The 23,435-nt window shown below is 45.5% G+C and overlaps 1 protein-coding gene across 8 annotated transcripts in view; it reads left to right on the top strand.

Annotated features, from left to right (window-relative positions):
• CCNH (cyclin H) overlaps positions 1-23,435 on the top strand; it is a 249,184-nt gene that overhangs the window by 102,130 nt on the left and 123,619 nt on the right. For all 8 annotated transcript variants that reach the window (XM_086960869.1, XM_086960871.1, XM_086960868.1 and 5 more), the window contains exon 5: positions 5,108-5,318. In XM_086960869.1, the coding sequence (XP_086816995.1) occupies positions 5,108-5,318 (211 nt within the window). The remainder of the gene's footprint in view (positions 1-5,107; positions 5,319-23,435) is intronic.

Raw genomic sequence — 23,435 nt, 5'->3', positions numbered from 1 at the left:
ATCCAGGTTACTATTGCCTTGGTCATGTCCCGTCTGGACTATTCCAACAGCGTCTACCTGGGACTTCCAGTGGGCCTGTCGAAGAGACTTCAACTAGTCCAGAATCAAGCGGCTAGACTCATTTTACAACAGCCAAAATGGTCTTCTATTAAACCTGGACTAGAAAAGCTACATTGGCTTCCGATTTCCCAGCGCATAGCCTTTAAGGCTGGCTGTATCACCTTCAGGGCCACACAAGATAAAGGCCCTGCCTTTATTCGCAGTTTGGTCTCTAAATATACCCCCACTAGAAGCCTGCGCTCTGCTCAAAAATCCCTATTGGAGGTGCCTCGCTTTAAAAGGAAGCGTCAGGGTGGCTGCTGCTTTCGCCATCTAGCAGCCTCACTTTGGAACTCCATCCCCTTACCGATTAGGCAAAGTAAGGATTTACTCACCTTTCGTAAGGGACTAAAAGCCTGGTTGTTCTCTCAAGCCTACCATTAGCCATTGTTAGCTTAGTGTTATGTTGGACGGATTCTTCACACTTCCTATAGCGCCATGAAGCCCACGGGCGTACGAGCGCTTTATAAATTGATTTTAACATAACATAACATAAGACCTTTGAGCTCGCATTAACGTTGCCCTGAGGTTGTCCTTCTTTTTTTTCTTAGGCCGGCACTGAGCGCTATCCTCTTTTTGGCACATTCATTATCGTACCAGTCATAGTCGGAATCTTGAACTATCACGCCCGCTGAATTTGATCTAACAGCACTTGCTTGGTGATTTTTTTAGGAATCATTTGAAAGATTGTCGTCTCAAGGCCACGATCCTTGGCCTCCATTCTCAGCGTTGTGAGAAGTGCGCTTCACTGCAGGTTAGCTAAACACCAAATATTCACCAAGAAAACTTGGTGGGTTAAAGAAAAGTGACCAACTTATGGTGGAGGAGAGTCCTCTATATCCTCGTTGTAAGCCCATTTAATGTTTAATACCCTGCACAAACATCTGGTACTATAGGGATGCCAGACTTTGATAAGCATTTATACATAATTCTTTGTCATCATCATGGAGAAATTATTTAATGCCCTATTCTAAAAATCTAGTTGGATTCCAAAAACGATTGCACATTTACATTATCAACAATAGAGGCTCCCTTGGTAGGTTGGTTCTCTCACCAGAATTCCTCTCTACTGTCCAAAAGGATTTGAAATTATTAAAATAGACCCGTCAAAAATCTGACAACAGAGATCATTAAACCACAAAGACTGAGGTCTTAGTACTTAACTGATCAACAGAAGTTTGTTCGTCTGTGTTCTTGCCCTCTGTGCTCAGCTAATGTCCTACGCCTGTTAGGCAGGCAGTCCTTGTGGCATTATTCACTCAAATTTGTGTTGCCCATATTACTTTAATAACAAGTTTTTTTTTATATCTTTGCATATTCTAACCTTGTTTGCTTGGACAATTCCTGTTATATCTCATCTTTTCCTATCGGGGTCAGCGTTCAAAACGTTCAACATGAGAGCTCATGCGTGCAACTTGTTTGACCATGTCTCATTAGACCATCACCAGCTTCAGAGTCCACCAGTTAAATTGCTCTTTAATAATTTGGGGATTTTGTTTTCACCAATAAATAGGAAAGTTTGGATTTTACAACAAGACCAGGGGCTCTAGTATCCATGCTTAATCTTGTTTACTACAGAATTCTTAACTTGAGTACAAATTGGGAACATCTTGCTCGTTTTTAGGAACCGGGCTCTTTATATGATATACCAAAAAGAGGGTTATCGCGCAAAGAGTCCAGGTATTCCGTTACCAGTGAACGGGGACTTGCTCTAGCAACCCCAAGGTGCTCTTTTAGAGGGCAGTGTGGTCGACCAGCCTTAGGCTTATCAGAGGGGAGTGTCAAATGTTCACCAATACACACAATAGTCAATAAGTGAGACACATGAATCAGTAAGGAGAGCCAAACCAATCTATAAAAATAAGACCTATCTTTATATATATTTAGGCTCTAGAATCCATACGATCAGGTAAGTACATTTTGCTATAGAAATTATTTTGTATTTAAAAAGTCAGCAGTGTAATTTTCAGAGGCTGCAATGTTATCCTATTGGAGGAAATAACAAATATGGCATACCCGTACTCGGCAGCGGCTTGCGGGACCATTCTCTTGGATTGAAGGTGAGAAAGGGGCAAGATCCAAGGCAGTGGTTCATACAGCGTCGTGAGCCAATGCAATCCTATGGGGAACGGTCCGGTCACAAAGATGTTGCAGGGAGGGACGGAGGAGTCCGTCCAGGGAAACCAACAAGTGGGTTTTGGTTTGCAATGTTGGTGGGATGTTGGAATACGTTTGGTCCTCTTCTCCTTGGGCTGAGCGCCCGGGTGCAGAGGATCTTTGGGGTGTCTAGTTTCTCCATACGGCAACACTCGCAGTTGAGGGGGCCTGCACAAAGAGGCTGCTGGCGGCATCAGAGAGTTCACGAGGGGCACATCTGCAGTGGACTGTCTCTTGAGGGCTTGGGGACCACACTGGCACCATTGGCCCACTTCGACACGGGCTGGGGGCCTCGGGTGTAGTTGTGCTTGGCAGCGTCCGGTTTTGGCAGTTCCGGAGTCCTCGCTGGTCTTATTTGGAAGGATGCAGGGGACAGTTCCCCTGTCTCACTGGAGGTCTTGGTTGGGACATTAGGGGAGTGTAGGGTGGTAGCCAAAGGGCTACTGATCCTTGGGGCACTACGCCTCACTATATAACCTCTTCTGCGGGAAGTGGGCATCACCCTGTCCCAGAGTTTCTAAGTTTACCATCACCAAGATGACCACTTCTGAAAAGTCATACCTACATCAGGTTAGGCCACCTAGGGGTGGTGGCACTAGCCTAGGGGTGTGCACACCTACCTTACTAGCTAATTTTCCCACCTGTTCGAGGTGCCACAGGGCTCTGACCAAAGGGGGCCGGCTTCATCTCCTCTGAGGGGAGCCAGACTATCATTTCAAAGGTGGCAGCTTCTTTGAAGCTGCCCAGCCTAGGAAGGCTAATCAGCAGGTCATTCTGTGTGATTCCCGGGCAGGCTTTGTTTCTGACCTGAGAGCAAAGGCTCTCGCCCTAGGAGGTCAGACACTTGTCAGGGTGGCAGGCTGGCAGAAACCAGTCAGTCAATACACCAGTGGCTGGTTGGTTTTCAGGGGGCTCTTCTAAGGTGCCCTATGGGTGCATGTATTAATAAATTCAACCCTGGAATCAGGGAGGTTTATTAATATGAGGTTTGATACCAAACATCCCCATCTTCAGGGAAGCCATCATGTAAACAAAGTGCTCAGGAACTGATTTGGACTAGGCAGAGACCTCTCTGCCTTCAGAGAACAAAGGAATTTGGGGTATATATTGGGACCTAGTCCCAAGAACTTTAGATCACTTCAGGAACAAGAAACCTTTTGCCAAGGAGAAGAACCAAGAAAGCTGCAGGAGTTTGACTGCCCCTCTGCCAGTGTGCTGTTTGCTGGGTTGGCCTGCAGTGGTTGCTTCATTGCCAAGGAAAGGAGAAGGAACTTTTAAGGGCTTTCATCATCTACAGAATATTTTCCAAGGGCTTGAACTGTGCTTGCCTCCTGCTGAAGTCTCAAGGACAAAAGACTTCATCTCCAGCTCCCCCTGTGAATTTCCTTGCTGGGAATTCTATCTACAGACATTTGTGTCACTAGGAGCTGGAAGCGTGACGCATAGAGAGGAAGTGTTTTGCCGCCGCAGCTGAAATCGTTGCATCGCCGGAGAAGCGAGCCTTCACCGCGTCTCCCTGGAAGCGTGTGTTCATCTAAGCTGCCTGCTGTCACATCACCGGAGAAGCGTGATGCCATCGAGAGAGTCGCCATCGCATCACCGGAGAAGCGTGTCGCAGGGCCTGTTGCGGCTCCAAAGTACAGTGTCGTCGCAAGGCTGCCAGGGCGCCTACGCATCATCATTGCAGCGTCATCGTATCGCCGCATCAAGGGGGCTATCTTCTCGCATCGCAACTGGATCATCACATCGCATCAAGGCGCCATCTTGCGTACCACAACGGGCCCGCAGGCCGAGAATCTACGCATCACCTCCGCACCGGTAAGGATCACGACACATCCCCTACTCTGCGCCAGCATTGAGGCACGACGCATCATTTCCCCCGGATCACGGAACTGATGCATCTCCCCTTTTGCGAGCCTTTTGTTTACTTTGCTTTACGCATCCAGGTACTTTGTTGAGAACTTTGTCTCATTTATCATTAACTTGAACTAAGTAACTTTTATCATCTTTAAAGCAATCTTAAGTGTAGTGTTGTGTATTTTTGTTGTTTGTGGTCTTGTGTTAAGTCTATATAAAGAATACTTATTTTTTATAAAACCTGTGTTGTCCATCTGTAGTGTTTTCAGTGTATATATTCACAAATGCTTAACACACTGCCTCTGAGATAAGCCTGTCTGCTTGTGCCAAGCTACCAAGGGGGTGAGCAGGGATTATTAAGGAGTGTAATCCCCTTATCCTGACTTAGAAGTAAGGGTCCCTATTTGGACAAAGGTGAATACCATTTCCAAATAGAGACCCCCAGATCTAACAAAAACCTTGAATGATTGATCATATTAGGAGTTTTCTAGAAAAGCAGGTGCATGTTTCCAAGGTGTCGATATTCTACAACATGCTTCTCCTTCTGCTCCTATCTTAAATCATTTGCACAATTGTGATCTAGCACCAAGAACCCATAAATGGGTAATAAACTGTAAGCATCCTGTGCCTAATGTCCCATATAAATTAAAACCCCTTGCACATTCGGGAAAAACTAAGAACATAAGCCTTCACTGATGCATATTAAATGCTTAATGGGTCCAGTATGGAAGCAGAGTAAATCAGTGTTGTTAAATTACTCATCAAGATGCAAAATAAAGTCTGTCGTTTCACCAAATGTATTTTACTACCTTAGTCCCAACCAAGATCTTTTTGATTCGTAGTGACAATTATAACCACTTAGAGTTTCTGGAGATTTGTTTCATCAATGCACCATTCTGGTGAAAAATATCTTCTTTCACCAATTAACAACATACATGTAATGCTGCCTGTTTTAAATTGTTTACTTTTTTTTCTTTTTCTTTTTGTTCTTTAGGTTAACTTGTGCCTATCTAGCTTGTAAAGTAGATGAATTTAATGTGTCCAGTATCCAGTTTGTTGGCAATTTGCGAGAAACCCCTTCTGGGCAAGAGAAGGCACTTGAACAGATTTTGGAATTCGAACTTCTACTTATTCAGCAGTTAAACTTTCATCTCATAATTCACAATCCTTACAGACCATTTGAAGGATTTCTTATTGACCTGAAGGTAGTGTAAATAAAACTTTTAACTTGGTTTTTGTGAACATAATTTCATATATGCATGCTTTCCACAGCATCTTAAGATTCAGTCTCCATTTTCTTTTTGTTGTTTTTTTGCACTTGTCTTTTTTCCTGTTTTTCCCTTTTCCGTCCACGTTGTCTTTTTCTTTGCTGGATCGTAACCGACTTAGAGAAAAGACTATTGCATCCTAATTTCTTTATTTCCCCTGCTTAACTTTTTAAATATTCTTTTAAAAGATTCAACAACTTCTATTATTTTAGGAATTCTATAAACTATATCTTCCATATAGATAGACAAATACATATCAGATCTGGGATTCAAACCCAAGTCCGTAATGGACCTTTTTTTTCTTCCCAGAACATTCTTCTGAATTTCATGGAAGTGAGGTTTCATTATTCCTCCCATAATGGAGTTTTGTCACCTTATTTTGTCAGACCGAAGTTCACCATCATGGAAGATCTTCAATACCGAAGTAATATTAAGCATTGCAGGAATGGCTTACTTAAATAACCTCTTTTTAGAACAGACTATTTGTGAAAGTAAAAACAATTTGTATGCATTTCTAGATTGTGATATTCCATGGCCCTAGCCCTTCAGCACAACTGTATAAGTGGGGAATTGTGGCAGTTGATAAATGAAGCATGGCATGTGTATGTTTTTAGCCCAGAAACAATTAGTGGGAACGAGCAAATGGTAATATCTATAACTTGCGCAAACAGTAGAGCCGAAAGAAATATCTCTGCAGAGGCGCTAAAGATGTTTGCACACTAGGGCAATTGAATTGACCTTTAACATCTGTTATGTGGTTTCAAAAAAACTATGTCGGACAGACAACAATCTCCTAATTATCATGCTATCATACTGGGTGGGAGGAGAGATTGTGATTGTACAGCCGTTTCTAAGATATGGGATACTTCTGGTCAAATATTCTTTCCCCAAACAACTAACACACAGTACTATTGTGAAGGTACTAACCGGGCAAGATAAATCTGAAGATCACCCTTCTGGCACAAATGAAATGGCATCAGCAATACGTCCTCCCCCCCCCCCCCCCTCCAACCCCCCCAATTTGATTGATTGATTGATTTTAGCTTTTATATAGCTCATACTGTCACCCTACGGGAATCCTGGTGCTTAAGAACAAAGAACAAGTCGTGGCCAGAGTAGAACAGGTCGCCACAGAAGGAAAGAGACTAGATCGTGGGATAGAGCCAGGTCTTTAGATTCCTACGGAATTCTAACCGAGAGCTTGCTAATCTAAGGTTCTGAGGGAGCTCATTCCATTAACGAGCGCCAACCCTACTGAAAGCCTTACCTCCAAGCCTGGCCCTCTTAAACTGAGGAATTGACAACAGGCCAGTACTGGAAGAGCAAAGCTGCCTTGTGGGAAGATACCATCCGAACCTTTCCTGCAAGGGAACCGGGCCAAGCTTGTGCACCACGCGGAAGACCATACACAGGGCTTTAAATTGTACCCTTTCCCTAACAGGCAGCTAATGGAGCTCCCGTAATGCCATGGTAGAGGAAGAACTCTGCGGCCTACCGAGAGCCAATTTAGCTGCTGCAGACTGGATTCTTTGCAAGCCTTGAACAATGTAACCAGGGGCTCCCAAATAGAGGGCATTGCAGTAATACAGCCTGCTGCCCACAATGCTGCTTACCACCCAGGTGCGATTCTCATTAGGTAGTAGGGGAAGTATTTTGCGCAGCATGCGGATCAGGGTGAAGCAGACACTCTCAGTTTTATTTTCCTGTGATTCCATCTGCGTCGAACATTAACCCCAGATTACGGACTTTCCTAACCGGGATGAGCGAATCATCCTCTGGTAGGAGTCTAAAATCACACAGCAGTGATCTAGATATCCTGCCTGCAGGGCAGAACATCACTGCCATCTTCCCACTGTTAAATTGTAGGGAGTTCCTTCTGAGCCAATCCGACGTCGGCCGCATACATTGCTGGAACACCTCCATCGATATTGCGTGGTCCCCTTCCAGAGAGAAGGCCAGCTGCGTATCGTCTGCATAATTACCTAAGCTAACTCAGAAAGATTTTATGATAGAGAATAGGGGCTGCAAGTAAACATTAAAAAGAATAGAGCTTATTGCAGAACCCTGCGGCACCCCATGAGCCTCGGAGGATTTGGCAGAGGAGAAAGGTGCAAGGGTTACTACCTGCTGGCGACCCTCCAAATAGGACTGAAGCCAATGCAGTGCCCGGCCTCTCACTCCCAACCTACTCAGCCTTTCCATCAGTAGGACCAGGTTTACCATATCGAAAGTGCCGACATATCGAGAAGCACTAGAATAGTAACATTCCTGCTGTCGGCCTGCATACGTAGGTTATCCATCATTGTAGTCAGGGCGGACTCAGTCCCATGCCCCGGACGGAAGCCAAATTGATCTTTATCCAGTAAAAGATTCTCCTCCAGAAAACAGGATAGAGTCCTGCTGACTGCTTTCTCCAGAATCTTCACTGGATATTGGAAGATGGGCCTGAAATTAGCCGGTACTGATGGGTCCAAAGAAGGCTTTTTAATCAATGGGGACACCACCGCTAATTTCCAACATTCCGGGACCTTACCTTCTTCCAAGGACTGGTTGCAGATCTGCCTCATCCAAGGAAAGGTGCTACGCCCTAGATATTTCCCAAATTTATGGGGAAAAGGATCCTGGGGAGAACCGGAAGAGACCTTATCACCTAGGTTGTTAAAAACCGTATCAGTGAACGTCGGGAAATAATCCAGATAGGCCGACAAGAGCGGCTCTCACTGAGTCGGATGATCAGGATTAAGTTGTACAGTGTTGGCATTGTCCTGCAAGGTGTTCACAATACTTGCGATCTTATCCTGAAAGTGCAGGTTGATGCCATCGCATAGTTTTTGGGACGTTACAATTTTATTTTCTAAGCAAGTGGGGGACGAGAGATCTTTAACTATTTTGAATAAGGCTCTAGTCCCATTGGGCGCCTGAATGATAGAATTGGCATAGAAATCTGCCTTGGCCCTAAGGATTTGCTCTTTATATTGCATTGCATTTGTAACTGTCTGAGAGCTTTTTTATCTTCCTCAGCGTAATATTGCCTCCACTTCTTTTCCGCCTTCTTACGGAGCGCACAAAGCTGTTTCAGCTTCTCACAGTACCAAGGCGCCGAGATTCTACTTTAAATTTTTATATCTTTTATAGGGATAACTTGATCCAAGGTGTGCCCCATGTAGTTAGAGAACACATTGTAGTTATCATCGACAGACAGAGTAGCTGAAAAGTGGGTAACGCCCAATTCCAGTGCGGTGAGGCCAGTCCGCTCCAGCTTAGCCCATTCCCTGCCTCTCCTGTAAGCCCTTGCTGACTTGTCCCAATTCCCGAATGTGGCAGCCCGATAATAAACTGAATAAGATAGTGGTCGGTCCAGGTCTAAGGAGTAATGTTAACAATTTTTGCCGTGGGCTGATTAGAAAATAACAAATCAAGGGTATGCCCCCCTTGATGTGTAGGGTCTACCACCAGCTGGGAGAGATTTAAGTTGGCGCAGGTCAGCCTGAGATCACGCAGATTGCTGTTGACATTCCCTTCTTCCCAAAGATTAAAGTCGCCTAGAATAATCATATTGGAGTGAGCCAGTGTAAGATTCGTAATACTGTCAAACAGAATTTGAAAATCTGTGGGCCCTCCTGGCGGTCGATAGCATACCAATCCTGTGAGGAGGTTTCCGCTGGGGGAGTATAGGGAGAAACCCAACATTTCCACCTGCAGGACTCTAAAGTCCAGTTCCTCCTTGAAAATCATCCCCACTCCCCCACCTCTGCCCCTAGTTCTTGGTTTGTGGAGAATTTTGTACCCAATCGGGCAGGCATTATCTAGGTCAACAGTAGACTCCGCATGAGACCAGGTTTCCGAAAGAAACAGAACATCAATGCCCATATCCTCTATCAGGCTCGATACCTCAAATGAATGTTTAATAAGAGACCGGCTGTTGATCAGTCCTCCCGTGAGTGTGTTACCTGACTTTTTCACCGGGCCGGGATCGCTATTTCTTTTGCCTTGTCTAGTCCCAGCCGTTGCTCTCTATCATACACTAAGCGGCCTTGACCGCAGGCAACACGAGCAGCAGTTCGAGCGCCTCCAGAGCGCGGACGGGCGCAGACGGGCTTGCCTCTGGCGCGCCATTGGCGCGCCCGCTGCTTGCGTGCGCTGCGCGCTTGCATCTCCTGGTATAAAAGAGGGGGCCTGGAGGAGCTACCAGCAACTAGAGCGCCTCTCAAAATGTCGCCTGAGGATGGAACCTAGGCCAACCCTCCCTCAACCAATATGGCGCCGCAGCTATAGAGCTACACGTAGGATCTGTCCACTCCAAAACGGCGGGTGAGGATGTATTTAGTATTTTATAGTGCGAGTATGTGAGAGCTATCCAAATCAAGTTGCAATTTTATTTAAAACAGAATGAAAACAGAATGAAAGTAAAAACTTTAAATTTCGGCAAATAATAGAAAGCACCTCTGTGCTATGTTCAGCGCGTCTGTGCAGCGTGCACTACAGCTAGTGAGCAGTTCTATGTACAGCCCGCGCGCAGCTATTCCCACTCTTAAGTAGGGTGCCCTGGGGAGCTACCAGCAACTAGAGCACCTCTCAAAATGGCGCCTGAGTATGGAACCTATGCCAACCCTCCCTCAACCAATATGGCGCCGGAGCTATAGAGCTACACGTAGGATCTGTTCACGCGAAAACCGGCGGGTGAGGATGTATTAAGTATTTTATAGTGCGGGTATGCGAGAGCTATCCAAATCAAGTTTCAATTTTATTTAAAACAGAATGAAAACAGAATGAAAGTAAAAACGATAAATTTCGGCGAATAAAAGAAAGCACCTCTGTGCTTTGTTCAGCGCGTCTGCGCAGCGTGCACTACAGCTAGCGAGCAGTTCTATGTTCAATTAGCATGGGTTATTTTTCAAATTGCATATACTATGGATAAACAAACTCGAGATCCTTGAATAGAAGATTATGAAAAGAACACTAGTTTTATTTCAAATATAATTTTTACTAAACATCTATTTGGGCCCATGACGTCAATTAATAGTTTACATTCAGTATTTTAAGAATATGCATGGGGTGCCCACCATCTGCTAAGGATAGCCTCCAGTATGCCAGGGCAGCTATTATGCCAAGGTTGTCCACAGACTAATCTGCTAAATAGACCGACAATATCATTCCAGGTCCACCAGTATACCAGGCAAGATATCATACTGTCAAGGTTTGTCATTATTATGCAAGAGGTGGCCACAATTAAGCATGTGATGCCAGAAATATGTGATGTGGTATCACCAATATGGCAAGTGTAGCCAGCATCATACCAGGAATGGCAGCTCACAATGCAGCAAGGATGGATGTATACAGGGGCTCTATGGCTTCCCCCAGCAGTCCCAACAATGTGTTTTAGGACCCCCCTTTTTTCTCTGCCCCGCTTGATCGATCAACACGAAAGTTTCCTGGAAGAAGTTGAGGCGGATTAGACTTTTTTTTGGAAAGTGTTGTTACTATTTGTCAAATAGCGCCGAAGTTATAATGGAAAGAAAAAATGCTTTTCCTATGTAAACACAATTCTGAATTAAAAAACAAATATATACACACACACCACACCCCCAGTGACAGTTAGATCTGCTTGTCCATAGATGGAACTATTAACTTCGGCCCCATTCGACAAAACTTTCCTAAAAAAGACCATCCACCTCTGCTCCTTCCTGGAATGTTTTAGGGTTATCTGTCAAAGAGGGGCCGAGAAAATAGGGAGATCTCAAAACGCAAAATCCCCATGAATTTCCATAGACCTCTTTAAGACGGGCTACAGCAAAAACTGCTGAATGGAATTACAGCATATTTGGCAGGAAGCTAGATCTTGGTCCGCAGGTTGTGCTTTTCCTGATGTGGTGTAAATCTGTTCAGTAGTTTTTTGAGATATTAAGGGTAAAGAAATATAGATATTTGGCCAGTTGAGCTTGCTAGAATCTGAGACTCTCTCTCTGGAGCACCAGTTTTAGAATGGAGCGTTCTGGTTTGCCCTGGTAGCTTTATTTTCCTTGGGCCAGCTCACCCCAGCGGTAGTCAGATTCCCACCAAGAGCGAGAGCTCAGATTGGCGGCCAGCAACATGAGAAAAATGTTGCTGGCAGCCATTACAGCCATTCCAGGACTCGGGGACTTAGTCCCCTGTCCTGAAGTTGGAAAAAAAATAAAGATATGTGATGCCCTAGACACCGGGGGGGGGGGGGGGGGGGATGCCTTCCATCCCCCTCCCCCCCCCGCCCCCCACCCCGATCCAAAAAAGAAAAACCCAATGGCAAAAAATGTGCTAAGATTCTGCGAGACTCTCAAAGGATCGGAGAAAAAAAATGTCCAGGACACATTTAATTACATTATGCCCCTGGGAGCCCCCACCCCCAGGGTTATGTTCATGGAGGGGAGTTGCGCACGGTCCTTCTCCTTAAGCGTCAAGAGGACCCGGGGAACCTATCCTGGACCGAAATGTAAGAAAATGGGAAGGGGGCTGTGTGACAACCCCCCCCCCCCCCTCCCCCCCAGATCCCCCCCACAAGCCTCTAAAGGTTCACAGGAGTCCAGGCCCGATTCCTTTAAGGGGGCCACGCTTCCCCCCCCCTCCCTGAGCTGTGGACCATTCTGGGATTGTGGTAACAGGACACACCCTTTCACTCTCCAACTCGCACTTGTCCACAATAAGATACAAAAGAGACACACAGGAAATTTACTATATTTCTTTAAACTATCGTCTCAGATGCAGCACTTGCGCCACAATTAGACAACAAATGTGGCCAGTACACACTAATGGTTTTCATGCTTGTCTTTTCAATTCAACACTTGGGTCAAAAAATATCAGCATGGTTAAAAAAACATATACCATAAAAAGTTCAGTCCTGTTATTATTAAATAGATTAGCCTAAACCACCTGTGCTACTGAAGCTAAAAGTATGTGTAGGTGTATATCTATCTATCTATCTATCTATCTATCTATCTATCTATCTATCTATCTATCTATCTATCTATCTATCTATCTCCCCAGTAGAGAAGCCACACTTGGGAGGGTTAAAACACAAATGCTGCCCGTGGCGCTGTGACAGCCTTCTCCACGCTATCCCTGTCAGCTTGCCAGACGCGTTTCGGGCGTGACTGCCGCCCTTTCTCAAAAGTAAGTAAAAGTAAATCAGTGAAAGTAAATCCGTCCCGCCCATGTGGGCTGTTGCAAGGCATCATGGTTAATGAAGTTCTGGCCCAAAGACCGTTGCAGGTTTAGCCCTGGTGGGCGTCTCGAACATCCACTTGTAAATGTCTACCCCAGTGGGTGGAAAGGCACGAGGCAGCGCTGGCACAAGTCCAATATATACAGGCAGCTCAGGCCCCTCTCGTTCGTTTCGCCGCTAGGGTTTCATGAGCAGCGACGATCCGCCTGACCAGCGGCGGGGCTTCCCAGCGACCGGACGTATGAGGAGAGAGAGGGGGAGTATTAGGAGAGGGGGGAATATGAGGAGAAAGGGAGTATGAAGAGAGAGGGAAGAGTAAAAGGAGACTAGGGGGAAGTATGAGGAGAGAGAGCGGAATATCAGGAAAGAGAGGAATATCAGGAGAGAGGAGGGAGTATAAGGAGAGAGGGGGAATTTGAAGAGAGGGGGGAGTATGAGGAGAGAGAGCTGAGAATGTGGAAAGAGGGAGAATATCAGGAGAGGGGGGAGTATAAGGAGAGAGAGGGAGAGTGTGAGGAGAGAGAGGGAAGCATGAGGAGAGAGGGGGCAGTATGTGGAAAGAGGGGCAAGTATGAGGAGAAAGTGGGAGTATAAGGAGAGAGGAGTGTGTATGAGGAGAGAGGAGGGAGTATGAGGAGAGAGGGGTAAGAATGTGGGGAAAAGAGGAATATAAGGAGAGAAGGAGTTTATTAGAAGAGAGGGGGTAGTATGACGAGACAGTAAGAAGTATGAGGAGAGGGGGGGAATAGGAGGAGAGGGGGGAGGATGAGGAAAAGAGGGAATATGAAGAGGGGGGTAGTATGAAGGGAGAGGGGGAGTCTGAGGAGACAAAGGAATATGAGGAGAGGGGGAATATGAGGAGAGGGAGGAGTATGAAGGGGGAGTATGAGGAGAGAGGTGGGATTATGAGGAAAGAGGGGGCAGTATGAAGAGATGGGGAAGTATGAGGAGAGTGGGAGGACTAAGAGGAGACAGGAGCGAGTATGAGAACAGGGGGGAGTTTGAGGAGAGAGGGGGGAGAATGAGGAGAGAGAGAATATGAGGAGAGAGGGAGGGAGTATGAGGATAGAGAGGGGGAGTATTAGGAGAGGGGGAATATGAGCAGAAAGGGAGTATGAAGAGAGAAGGAAGAGTAAAAGGAGAGAGGGGAAGTATGAGGAGAGAGAGAGGAATATCGGGAGAGAGGAGGGAGTATAAGGAGAGAGGGGGAATGTGAAGAGAGGGGGCAGTATGAGGAGAGAGAGGGCAGTATGAGGAGAGAGAGGTGGGGTATGTGAAAAGAGGGGTGTGTATGAGAAGAGAAGGGAGAGTATGAAAAGAGAGGGGGAGAATGTGGACAAAACAAGAGTATAAGAAGAGAGAGGGTTTTTATGAGGAGAGAGGGAGGAGTATGAGGAGATGGGAGAATATGAGGAGTGAAGGGGGTATGAGAGAGAGGGGGAGTATAAGGAAAGGAGAAATATGAGGAGAGTGGGGGAGTGTAAGGAGACGGGACTATGAGGGGAGAGGGGGAGTATGAGGAGAGAGGTGGGAGTATAAGGAGAGAAGGGAGAGTATAAGGAGAGCGAGGGGGAGTGTGAGGAAAGAGGGGAAGTATAAGGAGAGAGGGGTATGTATGAGGAAAGAGGGGGAGTATGAGGAGAAAAAGGGGAGAATGTGGAAAAGGGGGCAAATATAATTGCTAAATGCACACAAACGCACAGTGTGATTCTAGATAAAAAATATAAGAACTTGCATTTTACCAAAACATATTTACTAGTCTAGAAATGCTTAAGTGACTGCACACATGTGCATTTTACCAAAACATATTTACTAGTCTAGAAATGCTTAAGTGACTGCACACATTCCATGTATATAAGTACTACATTTCAGTGGACAACCCTGACTCATTTTGCAAATACATAAGCAATTTTCTGCATTTATTTTGCCAACATTACTTCAAACAAGTGACACAATAGAACAACAAAAAGACGCAAAGGGCTTGTAAATCTTCCCCAGAGTGTATGCAGCAGTGTATGTACACTGACTGGGAAATTGTACATTTAGAGCACAAGTCTCATTCTAGACAAACAACACTACTAATTAGTCTTGAAGGGTTAATATCACTGCACACATTACAGAAATATAATTATTGCATTTTACTGAACAACCATGAGTCATTTTGCAAATAAAAAACCAATAGCCGTTTTTTAATTCTATCAAAATTAGAAAAAAGGATAGAACTTATGTATCTGAAAACACAAAACATGTAAAAATGCTTGTCTCAGAAATATTCCTAAATGCACACAGACGCACAGTGTGATTCTAGACAAAGAATTTTGCAAATACATAAGCAAATTGATGCATTTTTTGTGCCAACATTACATCAAAAAAGTGACACAATACAACAAAGAGGCACAAGGGGCTTGTGAATCTGCACCAGAGTGTCTGCAGCAGTGTATGTATACTAACTGGGAAATTTTAGATTTAAAACACAAGTCTGATTCTAGACAAAAAACACAATGAATTACTCTTGAAGGGATAATATGATTGCACACATTACAGAAATATAATTACTGCATTTTACTGTACAACCATGAGTCATTTTGCAAATTTATAAACAATTTGCTGCATTATCTGTGCAAACATTGCAGCAAAAAAGTAACGCAATGGCAGCACAAAAACGCACGAGGCTTATAAATTATCCCAGATAATTTACAGTAGTGTATGTATACTGACTGGAAAATTATAGATTTAGAACACAAGCCTAATTCTAAACAAGCAACATTATTAACTACTCACAAACTGAAAAAGTGACTGCACTTTATTGCACAAAGCTGACTCACTAAACACATTATTTATTTTATTTATTTATTCAAACAAGATCTTCACAGATATCAGAGCGCTTTACATAGAAGGGTACATGAGGGAACACAGTCAAACAAGTAAATCAAGCTTTACACAGAGGGTGCATGGGGGAACATATTCACACAAGTAAATCAATAAATCACATTACAAATAGTACAACTAAGTGACTACAAAGCCAATCATGTGAATGATAAAACAACTCATACAAATAAGTAAAGGGGTCAGACATGTAATACAGATCGGTGCAGGGTGTTAATAGGGTTCGAGATAGTAGTTCAAGTGTATTTAGCCATGAGGATAGCTTTTACTTCTTTTTTAAAGAGTGTAGTGGAGGAGATAAGCCTGGTTTCGGGAGGCAGTGAGTTCCAGATCCTAGGCGCCATTCCTGAGAAGGAGCGCTTGTATGTTTTTTCCTTCCGGAATCTTCGAGGTTTCAGCAGGAGATTGTTTGTGCCTCTCGTGTTTCTAATTCCCCCAGAGATTGTCAACTTCTGAGCGAGGTAGCCGGGCGAGTTTAGGTGTACCGCCTTGTGTGTCATGCAGGCGATTTTCAGATGTATTCTGGCTTCAAAAGGCAGCCAATTCAGGGATTTCAAGTCAGGGGTAATGTGGGAGTACTTTTTTGACCCAGTGATGAGTCTCGCTGCAGCATTTAGAGAAGCTTTTAGTGGTGCGGTTGTAGTAAGGGGGAGTCCGCAGAGGGCGGTGCTGCCGTATTCAATTCGTGGGATGACTAGTGCTTGTACTGCAGTTTGGAAGTCTTTGGCTGGGAGGTAGGGTTTAAGTTTCCTCAGAGTATTGATCTGGAAGTTCGCTCCCTTTGTTGCCTTGCTGATATGTTGCTGCATGTTGAGATTAGTGTCGAGTGTTATGCCTAAAGATTTTGCTGAGTCCACGATGGTGGGTTGGACATTGAGTGCGGTTAGGAGTTTAAGCCAATGTTGAGTGGTGGATATCTTCGCTGGAGGTGAGATCAGAAGGAACTCTTTTTTCAGGGCATTGAGTTTGAGGTGATTATCGGCAAGCCAGGATTGGGTGCAACTGATCGTTGAGTTCAGGAGCAGGATGTCATTGGGTGATTGTAATTTGAGGTAAAGTTGGGTGTCATCAGCGTACATGTGAAAGTGTACATTGGATGCTTGTAGCAAGGTGGTGAGAGGTTCCATGACTAGGTTGAACAAAGTTGGGGATAGAGAAGATCCTTGGGGGACGCCTAGCATTACAGTTATTGGTGAGGACATCAGGTTGTTGCTCTTGAATTTTTGCGACCTGTTGTGAAGAAAGGAAGTGAACCACTTGAGGACAGTTCCAGATAAGCCCATTCTTGTGTTTCGTAGTTCTATTAGATTCTCATGTTTAACGGTGTCAAATGCTGAGGAGAGATCAAGAAGGATGAGGAGGCAGGTGTCGTTTTGGTCTAGCATTTGAAGTGCGTCGTCAATTATGTGAGTCATAGCAGTTTCTGTGCTGTGTCCTGCTCGGAAGCCTGACTGGTGAGGGTTGAGGAGATCGAATTGCTCAATGTGTTTAGTCAATTGTAGTTGTGCGCATTTTCCAGCAGTTTGGCGAGAGTGGGGATATTGGTGATGGGACGGTAGTTGTTGAGATCCGAGGGGTCGGCTGTAGGTTTCTTTAGTAGAGGTGTGACCTGGCCAACTTTGAGGGAGTCAGGTATGCTGCCTTGTTGGAGAGAGCTGTTGATAATTTTAGTCCAGAGAGGGAGAAGAAAAGGGGTAAAGTCTTTTACTGCGGAGGCAGGGAGGGGGTCCGTGAGGTGATTGGATGGTTTCAGGGTGCTGAGCAGTTTGCCAATTTCTTCTTCCGAGTATATGCCGAAGGTTGACCATGTAGCATTGTTTTTTGGTTCAGTGGGTGCTAGGCATTGTGGTTTGGAGTAGAGGCTTGCATCAATGAGGAGATCGCTTTTTATTTTGTCGGTTTTTTGGATAAAGAAAGCAGCGAAGTCTTCACAGGAGGGTGCCTCACGCCCAGTGTTGAGTGGTTGTGGTTGCTCCTTGGATTGTGACTTGATTAGCTCAAACAGTTTTCTCGGGCGGTTTTTTGCTTGGTCGAGTTGGAGGCTGAAGAAGTCCGATTTTGAGCGTTTTATTTTCCTGAAGTAGGCGTTTCTCTTTTTCTTCAGATCTTTTAGGTGCATTGCGGAGGGGGCTGATCTCCAGGTCCGTTCTGCCATTCGCATGTCTCGTCTATCCTCGTTGAGACTCCCGTCGTACCATGGTTTAGAGATTTTAGTAGAGACTCTTTTTAGCTGCATAGGTGCGACCTCATTAATTATAGAGGTCATAGCATTGATATAGTGGTCAGTCAGAGTTTGGACGTCCGTGGCGCCTGTAGGTGGGAGTAGGAGATTGCAACTGTTAGGGGGCAAAGAGCCTGGTTTGAGTTTTTTCAAGTCTCTTTTCCAAACTTTGGGCTTGGAGAGTTGAGCCGGGTTGACTTTGACTTTTTCATTGATAAAGAATGTGATAATATAATGATCTGACCAGTCACAGGGTTGGATGGATTCGAGTTGGATAGATTCCTCTTTGGAGATGATCAGGTCGAGGGTAGAGCCTTTCTCGTGTGTTGGGCTGTTGCATATTTGGGTGAGGTTAAGGGCATCGAGGAAATTTTTAAGACTATTTACCACCGCGTCGTTGCGGTCATTCCAGTGGAGGTTGAAGTCACCAAGGTATATTTGGGTGAGCTGCCGTCCGGAATTGGTTGAGATCATATCCATGATTTGTTGGGAAAGGGTAAGATTGTCCCTGGGTGGGTGGTAAATGCTGTGAAGAGAGCATATCGGTTTGCCCTCACTAATGATGTCGAGGCAGATGTATTCCCAGGATGTTGGGGATGATAGGGATGTGGAATTGACTTTCTGAACAGAGAGGTTGTCCCTGTAGATGCATGCGATTCCACTACCTATTTGGCCTGTTCTGTCGAGCCTGATAATGTGATAGTTGGGAGGAACCAGAATTTCCATTATGGGTGTCGAAGATTCAGTTAGCCACGTTTCAGTCAGGATGATTAGGTCAAGGTCCTGCGATAAGAGTAGTTCAGCAATGGCGGCGGAATGTTTCGTGGCCGATCTGCAGTTGAGAAGAGTGCATTTGAGACTGGGTGTGTAGAGGGTGTTAGATGGTTCTAGGGAGAGAGGGATTTTTCTAAGGTTATTGGGGATAGAGGATCTGCTGTTTAGTGTGGGTGGTCTAAGGGGATTTGGGTGTATCGTGGGAATGTTGCGGTGTGGTGTGGTTGAGTGAAGTTCGGGGTCTGGGTCATAGGAGCGAAGAAGGGTGAGTGTGTCGAGGTCAGAAGAAGAATTGTGGGTGCGGATTGGGGTGGGATAGCTGAGCGCGTGAGTTAGTCGGAGGGGTGGGGGACAAGTTGGGCGGGGATGTGATGATGTGTGAGGTGTTGCGGGGGCGATGCGGGGGACGAGGGCAGTTGCTGTGCCTATGAGCCGGGATTGACGCCTGGTGTGGGGCGTGATTAGGGTGGGAGTCCGCCGGCGGAGTAGGGGACAAGTTGGGAGGGGAGGTGGAGGTGGGTGGGGGGTGTATGGGGTGTGTGGAGAGTAGTTCTTTGATGGCGTGTATCTCTTCTTTGATCTGAGTGAGGGTGGCCGTGATGTATTCCATCGAAGGGTAGGTGATGGGGGTGGGGGTGACCGTCAAGGGTGAATGGCTAACCAGGGAATTCGTGTGCATGTGGGAGAGAGGGCTGGTGTTTGAGCAGGTCTGCGTTGTGTTGGTGTGAGGGATGGAGTTAGGTGGGCAAGAGGTTTTGGGCGGTAGGGGTGTGGATGAAGTAGGGAGGAGGTTGGTGTTATGGGTGAGGACATTGGTGGTAGGCGGGGGGGTCAAGGTGTAGGCTGGGAGACTGATAGCCGTGGTGGGGGTGTAGGGAGGGTAATGGGGGCTGAGAGTAGGAGGGGAAGTGGGAGTGGAGATGGTCCTGTTGAGGGGGGGGGGGAGTTAAATTAAGAGAGTGGGTATGTTCTGCGAAGTTGGTTGGAGGGTAATGAGGACTGAGAATGGGGGGGGATAAATGGGGGGAATTGTCGGAGATTAACTTACCAAATGGTTTTATCACAATAGTTATCCAAATGCAGACAAACTCAGAATGTGATTCTACACACTTTAGAAGGATATACACATTACTCTTACTAAAAACAAAATACACCACATACATTCCCTTACAAATTATCAACTCCCCTTTCAAATTTATTTGTAGATTAAGAAGAATGCTGCAGGCCTTGCATTTCCCACATGGGTATGACCCATGCATGGCGTGCAGCTCTCCTTTAGATCTTTCTTTGGGCAAATGGCTTTTCACCAACCTGTCCTTCACTGATCTTGTCTTCCTGAATGTAATCATAGGATGATCCTGCAGATCTTTGCCAATTACGGCGTCAGATTTGAGGATACCCCAGTTTTTTGACATAATGGCTCTAACTCTATTCGCTCCCACGAATAGTTGGTTATTAGTCTGATTATGCCATTACCACCCTTCGTGGTTCCGCCCCTTCTTTCTGTCAGGAGTGTCTGTCTGTCAATAGCTTTCGCCTTCTCTTTAGCTTGATGGAGTACTGTTGTAGAGTAGCCGCGCGATTTAAAGCATTTCACGCTTTTCTCTGCAGCCGCTTCAAAATCTCTTTCCAGGGAACTGTTGCGTTTTATTCTCAACAGTTCCCCGTAGGGGATGCTTTTCACAAGAGATGCTGGGTGACTGCTTCGTCCGTGTGGGACGGAGTTCCCCGCCGTCTCCTTTCTACAGAGCGCAGTCTGAATTACGCCTGAATCGACAAAAACCCTCAGATCCAGAAAACTAACCTCTTTCCTGCTCATACTGTGGGTGAATTTTAGATTCAAGTCATTGGTATTTAGGGCCGCTATATAGTCTTCTGCCGAGGATTCAGATCCCTTCCAAATAAGGAAGAGATCGTCGATGTATCTCCTCCAGCAAATCACCCTATCGACCCATTCTGCCTTATCGTCCGCCCAGGCCACCTGCTTCTCCCACCAGCCTACGAATAAATTTGCGTAGCTGGGGGCGAAGCAGGTGCCCATAGCAGTCCCCCTGACCTGTCTGTATCTTTGGTTCTGGAAAATAAAGATGTTGTTATTCAGGCAGAATGATATAAAATCCAAAATCAGTCTGCTATGTTCCAGATATCGGGCAGATCGTAGGTTCAGAAAAGTATTTACCGCTTCAATCCCATCACTATGTCTGATACTCGTATATAAACTAGTGATGTCCAGAGTTATCATCACTAGGTCGCTCTCCCACTCCACATCCTGTATTTGTCTAAGGAAGTCCTTTGTATCTTTTGTATGTGAACTCAGTTGCATTACCCATGGGGCCAGAAAAGAGTCAATAAACTTAGACATGTTTTCAGTCAGTCCTCCAATGGATGATACGATTAGTCTCCCTGGTGGTTTAGTGGCGCCCTTGTGCACTTTTGGGAGATGATAAAAACTGGGTAATCTCGGTTGTTTATTTTGCAGAAACAGATATTCTTCCCTGGTTAGGATTCCTTTTCCGTACCAGTGCTCAATGAGGGTATGATAGTCCCGTATGCTTCCTAGGTATTCTTGTTCGGTTGTCGGCAAGTAGTTCTCGCGGTCCTGCAATTGGCGTAAGGCCTCTTTGCAGTAATTCTCACGGCTCTGGATGACTACACTACCGCCTTTACCCAAAGGCTTTATTACGATAGAATCATCCTTTTCAAGGTTTGAGATGGCTTCTCTTTGGTGTGATGAGAGATTCCATCTGATCTTGACCTTGTTGCTTTCTTCTTGCTTGGACAACTTCTGTAAGTCCCGATTAACTGCCTCTGAGAAGATATCGACCGCATCAGTTGGTGTTTGAGGGAGGAAGCGCGAGGGTGGTTTGAAGGCGCTGCGTTCACCTATTTGGGCGATACCAATGGCTGTGCCTCTTTCGACTACATCCACTGGTGATGTTATCTGGGATCCACTTTCTTCCAGTAGTTCCTCCAGTACGGCCATGTTCTCCAAGTCCCTAATGTTAATATCAAAAGGGTCATGTTGATCCGTACCGCCCACTGGGGGTGGACTCTGTGTGGCTTCTCTTACCGCCCTTTGTTTGAAATATTTCCAGAGCTTGAGCTTCCGAACAAATAAAATCAGGTCTATACGTGTTTGTGTGTGTTCATAGCAGCCGGTTGGACAAAATGTGAGTCCCAGCTTCAACACGTTCTCTTCTTCTGTTGTCAGGATTCTTTTCGAGAGATTGGTTATATTTAAATCATCCATCAATTCCTCTGGTTCCTGGCCTGTCGGTTCCTCAATTTTCTGGTACCTCTCCCTGCGCTTTCTCCCTCCTCTCCTCGTGATGCGTCTCCGCTTGCGCTGGTTGATTGTTCCGGTGGACATTTTTTCCCCATCCCTCAACCAATTTTGGTGGATTAGATCACATTCCTCGCGAAAAGATCCTTCTCCTACCTGGCTGCCAAGACGTGGAACTCCCTCCCCATCCACCTCCGCCTTACCTAAGACCACCTATCCTTCAGGAAGCAACTCAATACCTGGCTGTTCGAGCAGTAGCGGACCCCCCTCCCCCAAGCGCCTTGAGACCCTCCGGGTGAGTAGTACGCTATACAAATGTTTTGATTGTAGTAGGAATGCTGGTTTCAGTCCTTCGGCTCCACAGGTGATGCAGGTATCGTCGTTGCCCCATTCGGGTAGTCACAGTGGCCCTACACAAATACCCCGCTCAAACTGTGGGAGAGCCCACCCCAAAGGAGTCTTAATGCAGAATTGCCTGGCAGGAGTATAATAGGGGACTAGAGATGCTACCCAGCAATTGGACCACGATCCTCAAGTCGTATTACAAGTTGCGCAGATATGATTAAAGCAAGTTCATACCCTGCTGTTTCACATCACACATAGCTATTCATACACATTTCAATTTTCTCTAAAAATTGGATATAGGAAGGTGGAGCTTGGTATTCCCTTGATAAATGGTACAAAAGGTGCTGGGCTTCCCTCATCAGGCTGATGCATAAAATATGTCTAAGCACATCTATGTATGTGAATGGAGTCAGAAGGGGCAGGATCGGTCCTTGCACTTGAAAGGGTCTTCTGTCTCCCTCCTTTCTTTATTGGGAGCGTGGTTGACTTTAAAGGCTTTCAGGAATGGTCCATTCCCTCTGGCAGGCTCTCTCCGTTGTCTATTTTGTGAGCAACTATTACAAAGGAAATCTAAAATGGATTCCAGTGTCCCTGCAGATAGAGTAAAACTCTGTCTTTCTCTTTTGTTCTCTCTCACACACCCTTTCCATGCTCTCTGTTCAACATCTGCAGAACACCCCACCCATTTATTTGCCATCCATGTGGATTAAGCAAGGTCGTCTGGGAGAATAGACTAGTAGAACACTTATTCTAGCATTAGAGGCGTGGACGCCACTTTGTCATATAGGTAACAGGAAAAAGGCCTGCTCCTCCCACTGTTAATTTGCTGCCACCAGTGCCAGTGAAGACTCTTTTTACTGCCAGGTAAAAAGAGGAGTTCACTTTGTGTGCCATACTAGATCACTGAGTGCAGGTTTGGATCTCAGTTGATTACTACAGCCCCCGGCATATATGCATCATTTTTATTTATTTATTTTAACGTTTTTCATAGCACTGGTAAGACCCTAGGATATCTGTACCTTACATCAGTACATGTAAAACAAATAAGGAGTATAGACCGAACAGTTGAATCGAAACAGGAAAAGGCAAGGGTTGGGCACAATGGAAGGAAAACAGCAGGGAGGGGTACAGGGAGATCAATGGTTGAGGTCATGTCTTGGTGGGTATTTTGCCTGCACTAAGACAAAAAAGACAAATGTTTCGCAAATCTGCTTTTAAAAAGTTAGAGAAATTTGAACCATGCAGATAACATTCCTGTCTCAACAGTCTCGGATAAAACATGAATCCTTCTGAGGCTTTAAAGGAATGTGTTTCCTTTTAGCGGAACGGTTCTTTCCTTGTTGACCTTCA

Source organism: Lissotriton vulgaris, chromosome 3_1 (genome assembly GCF_964263255.1).
Source record: "Lissotriton vulgaris chromosome 3_1, aLisVul1.2, whole genome shotgun sequence".
In the NCBI taxonomy this organism is placed as follows: domain Eukaryota; kingdom Metazoa; phylum Chordata; class Amphibia; order Caudata; family Salamandridae; genus Lissotriton; species Lissotriton vulgaris.
Note: the sequence above shows the minus strand (reverse complement) of the source record. Positions and strands in the feature narration are given on the sequence as shown.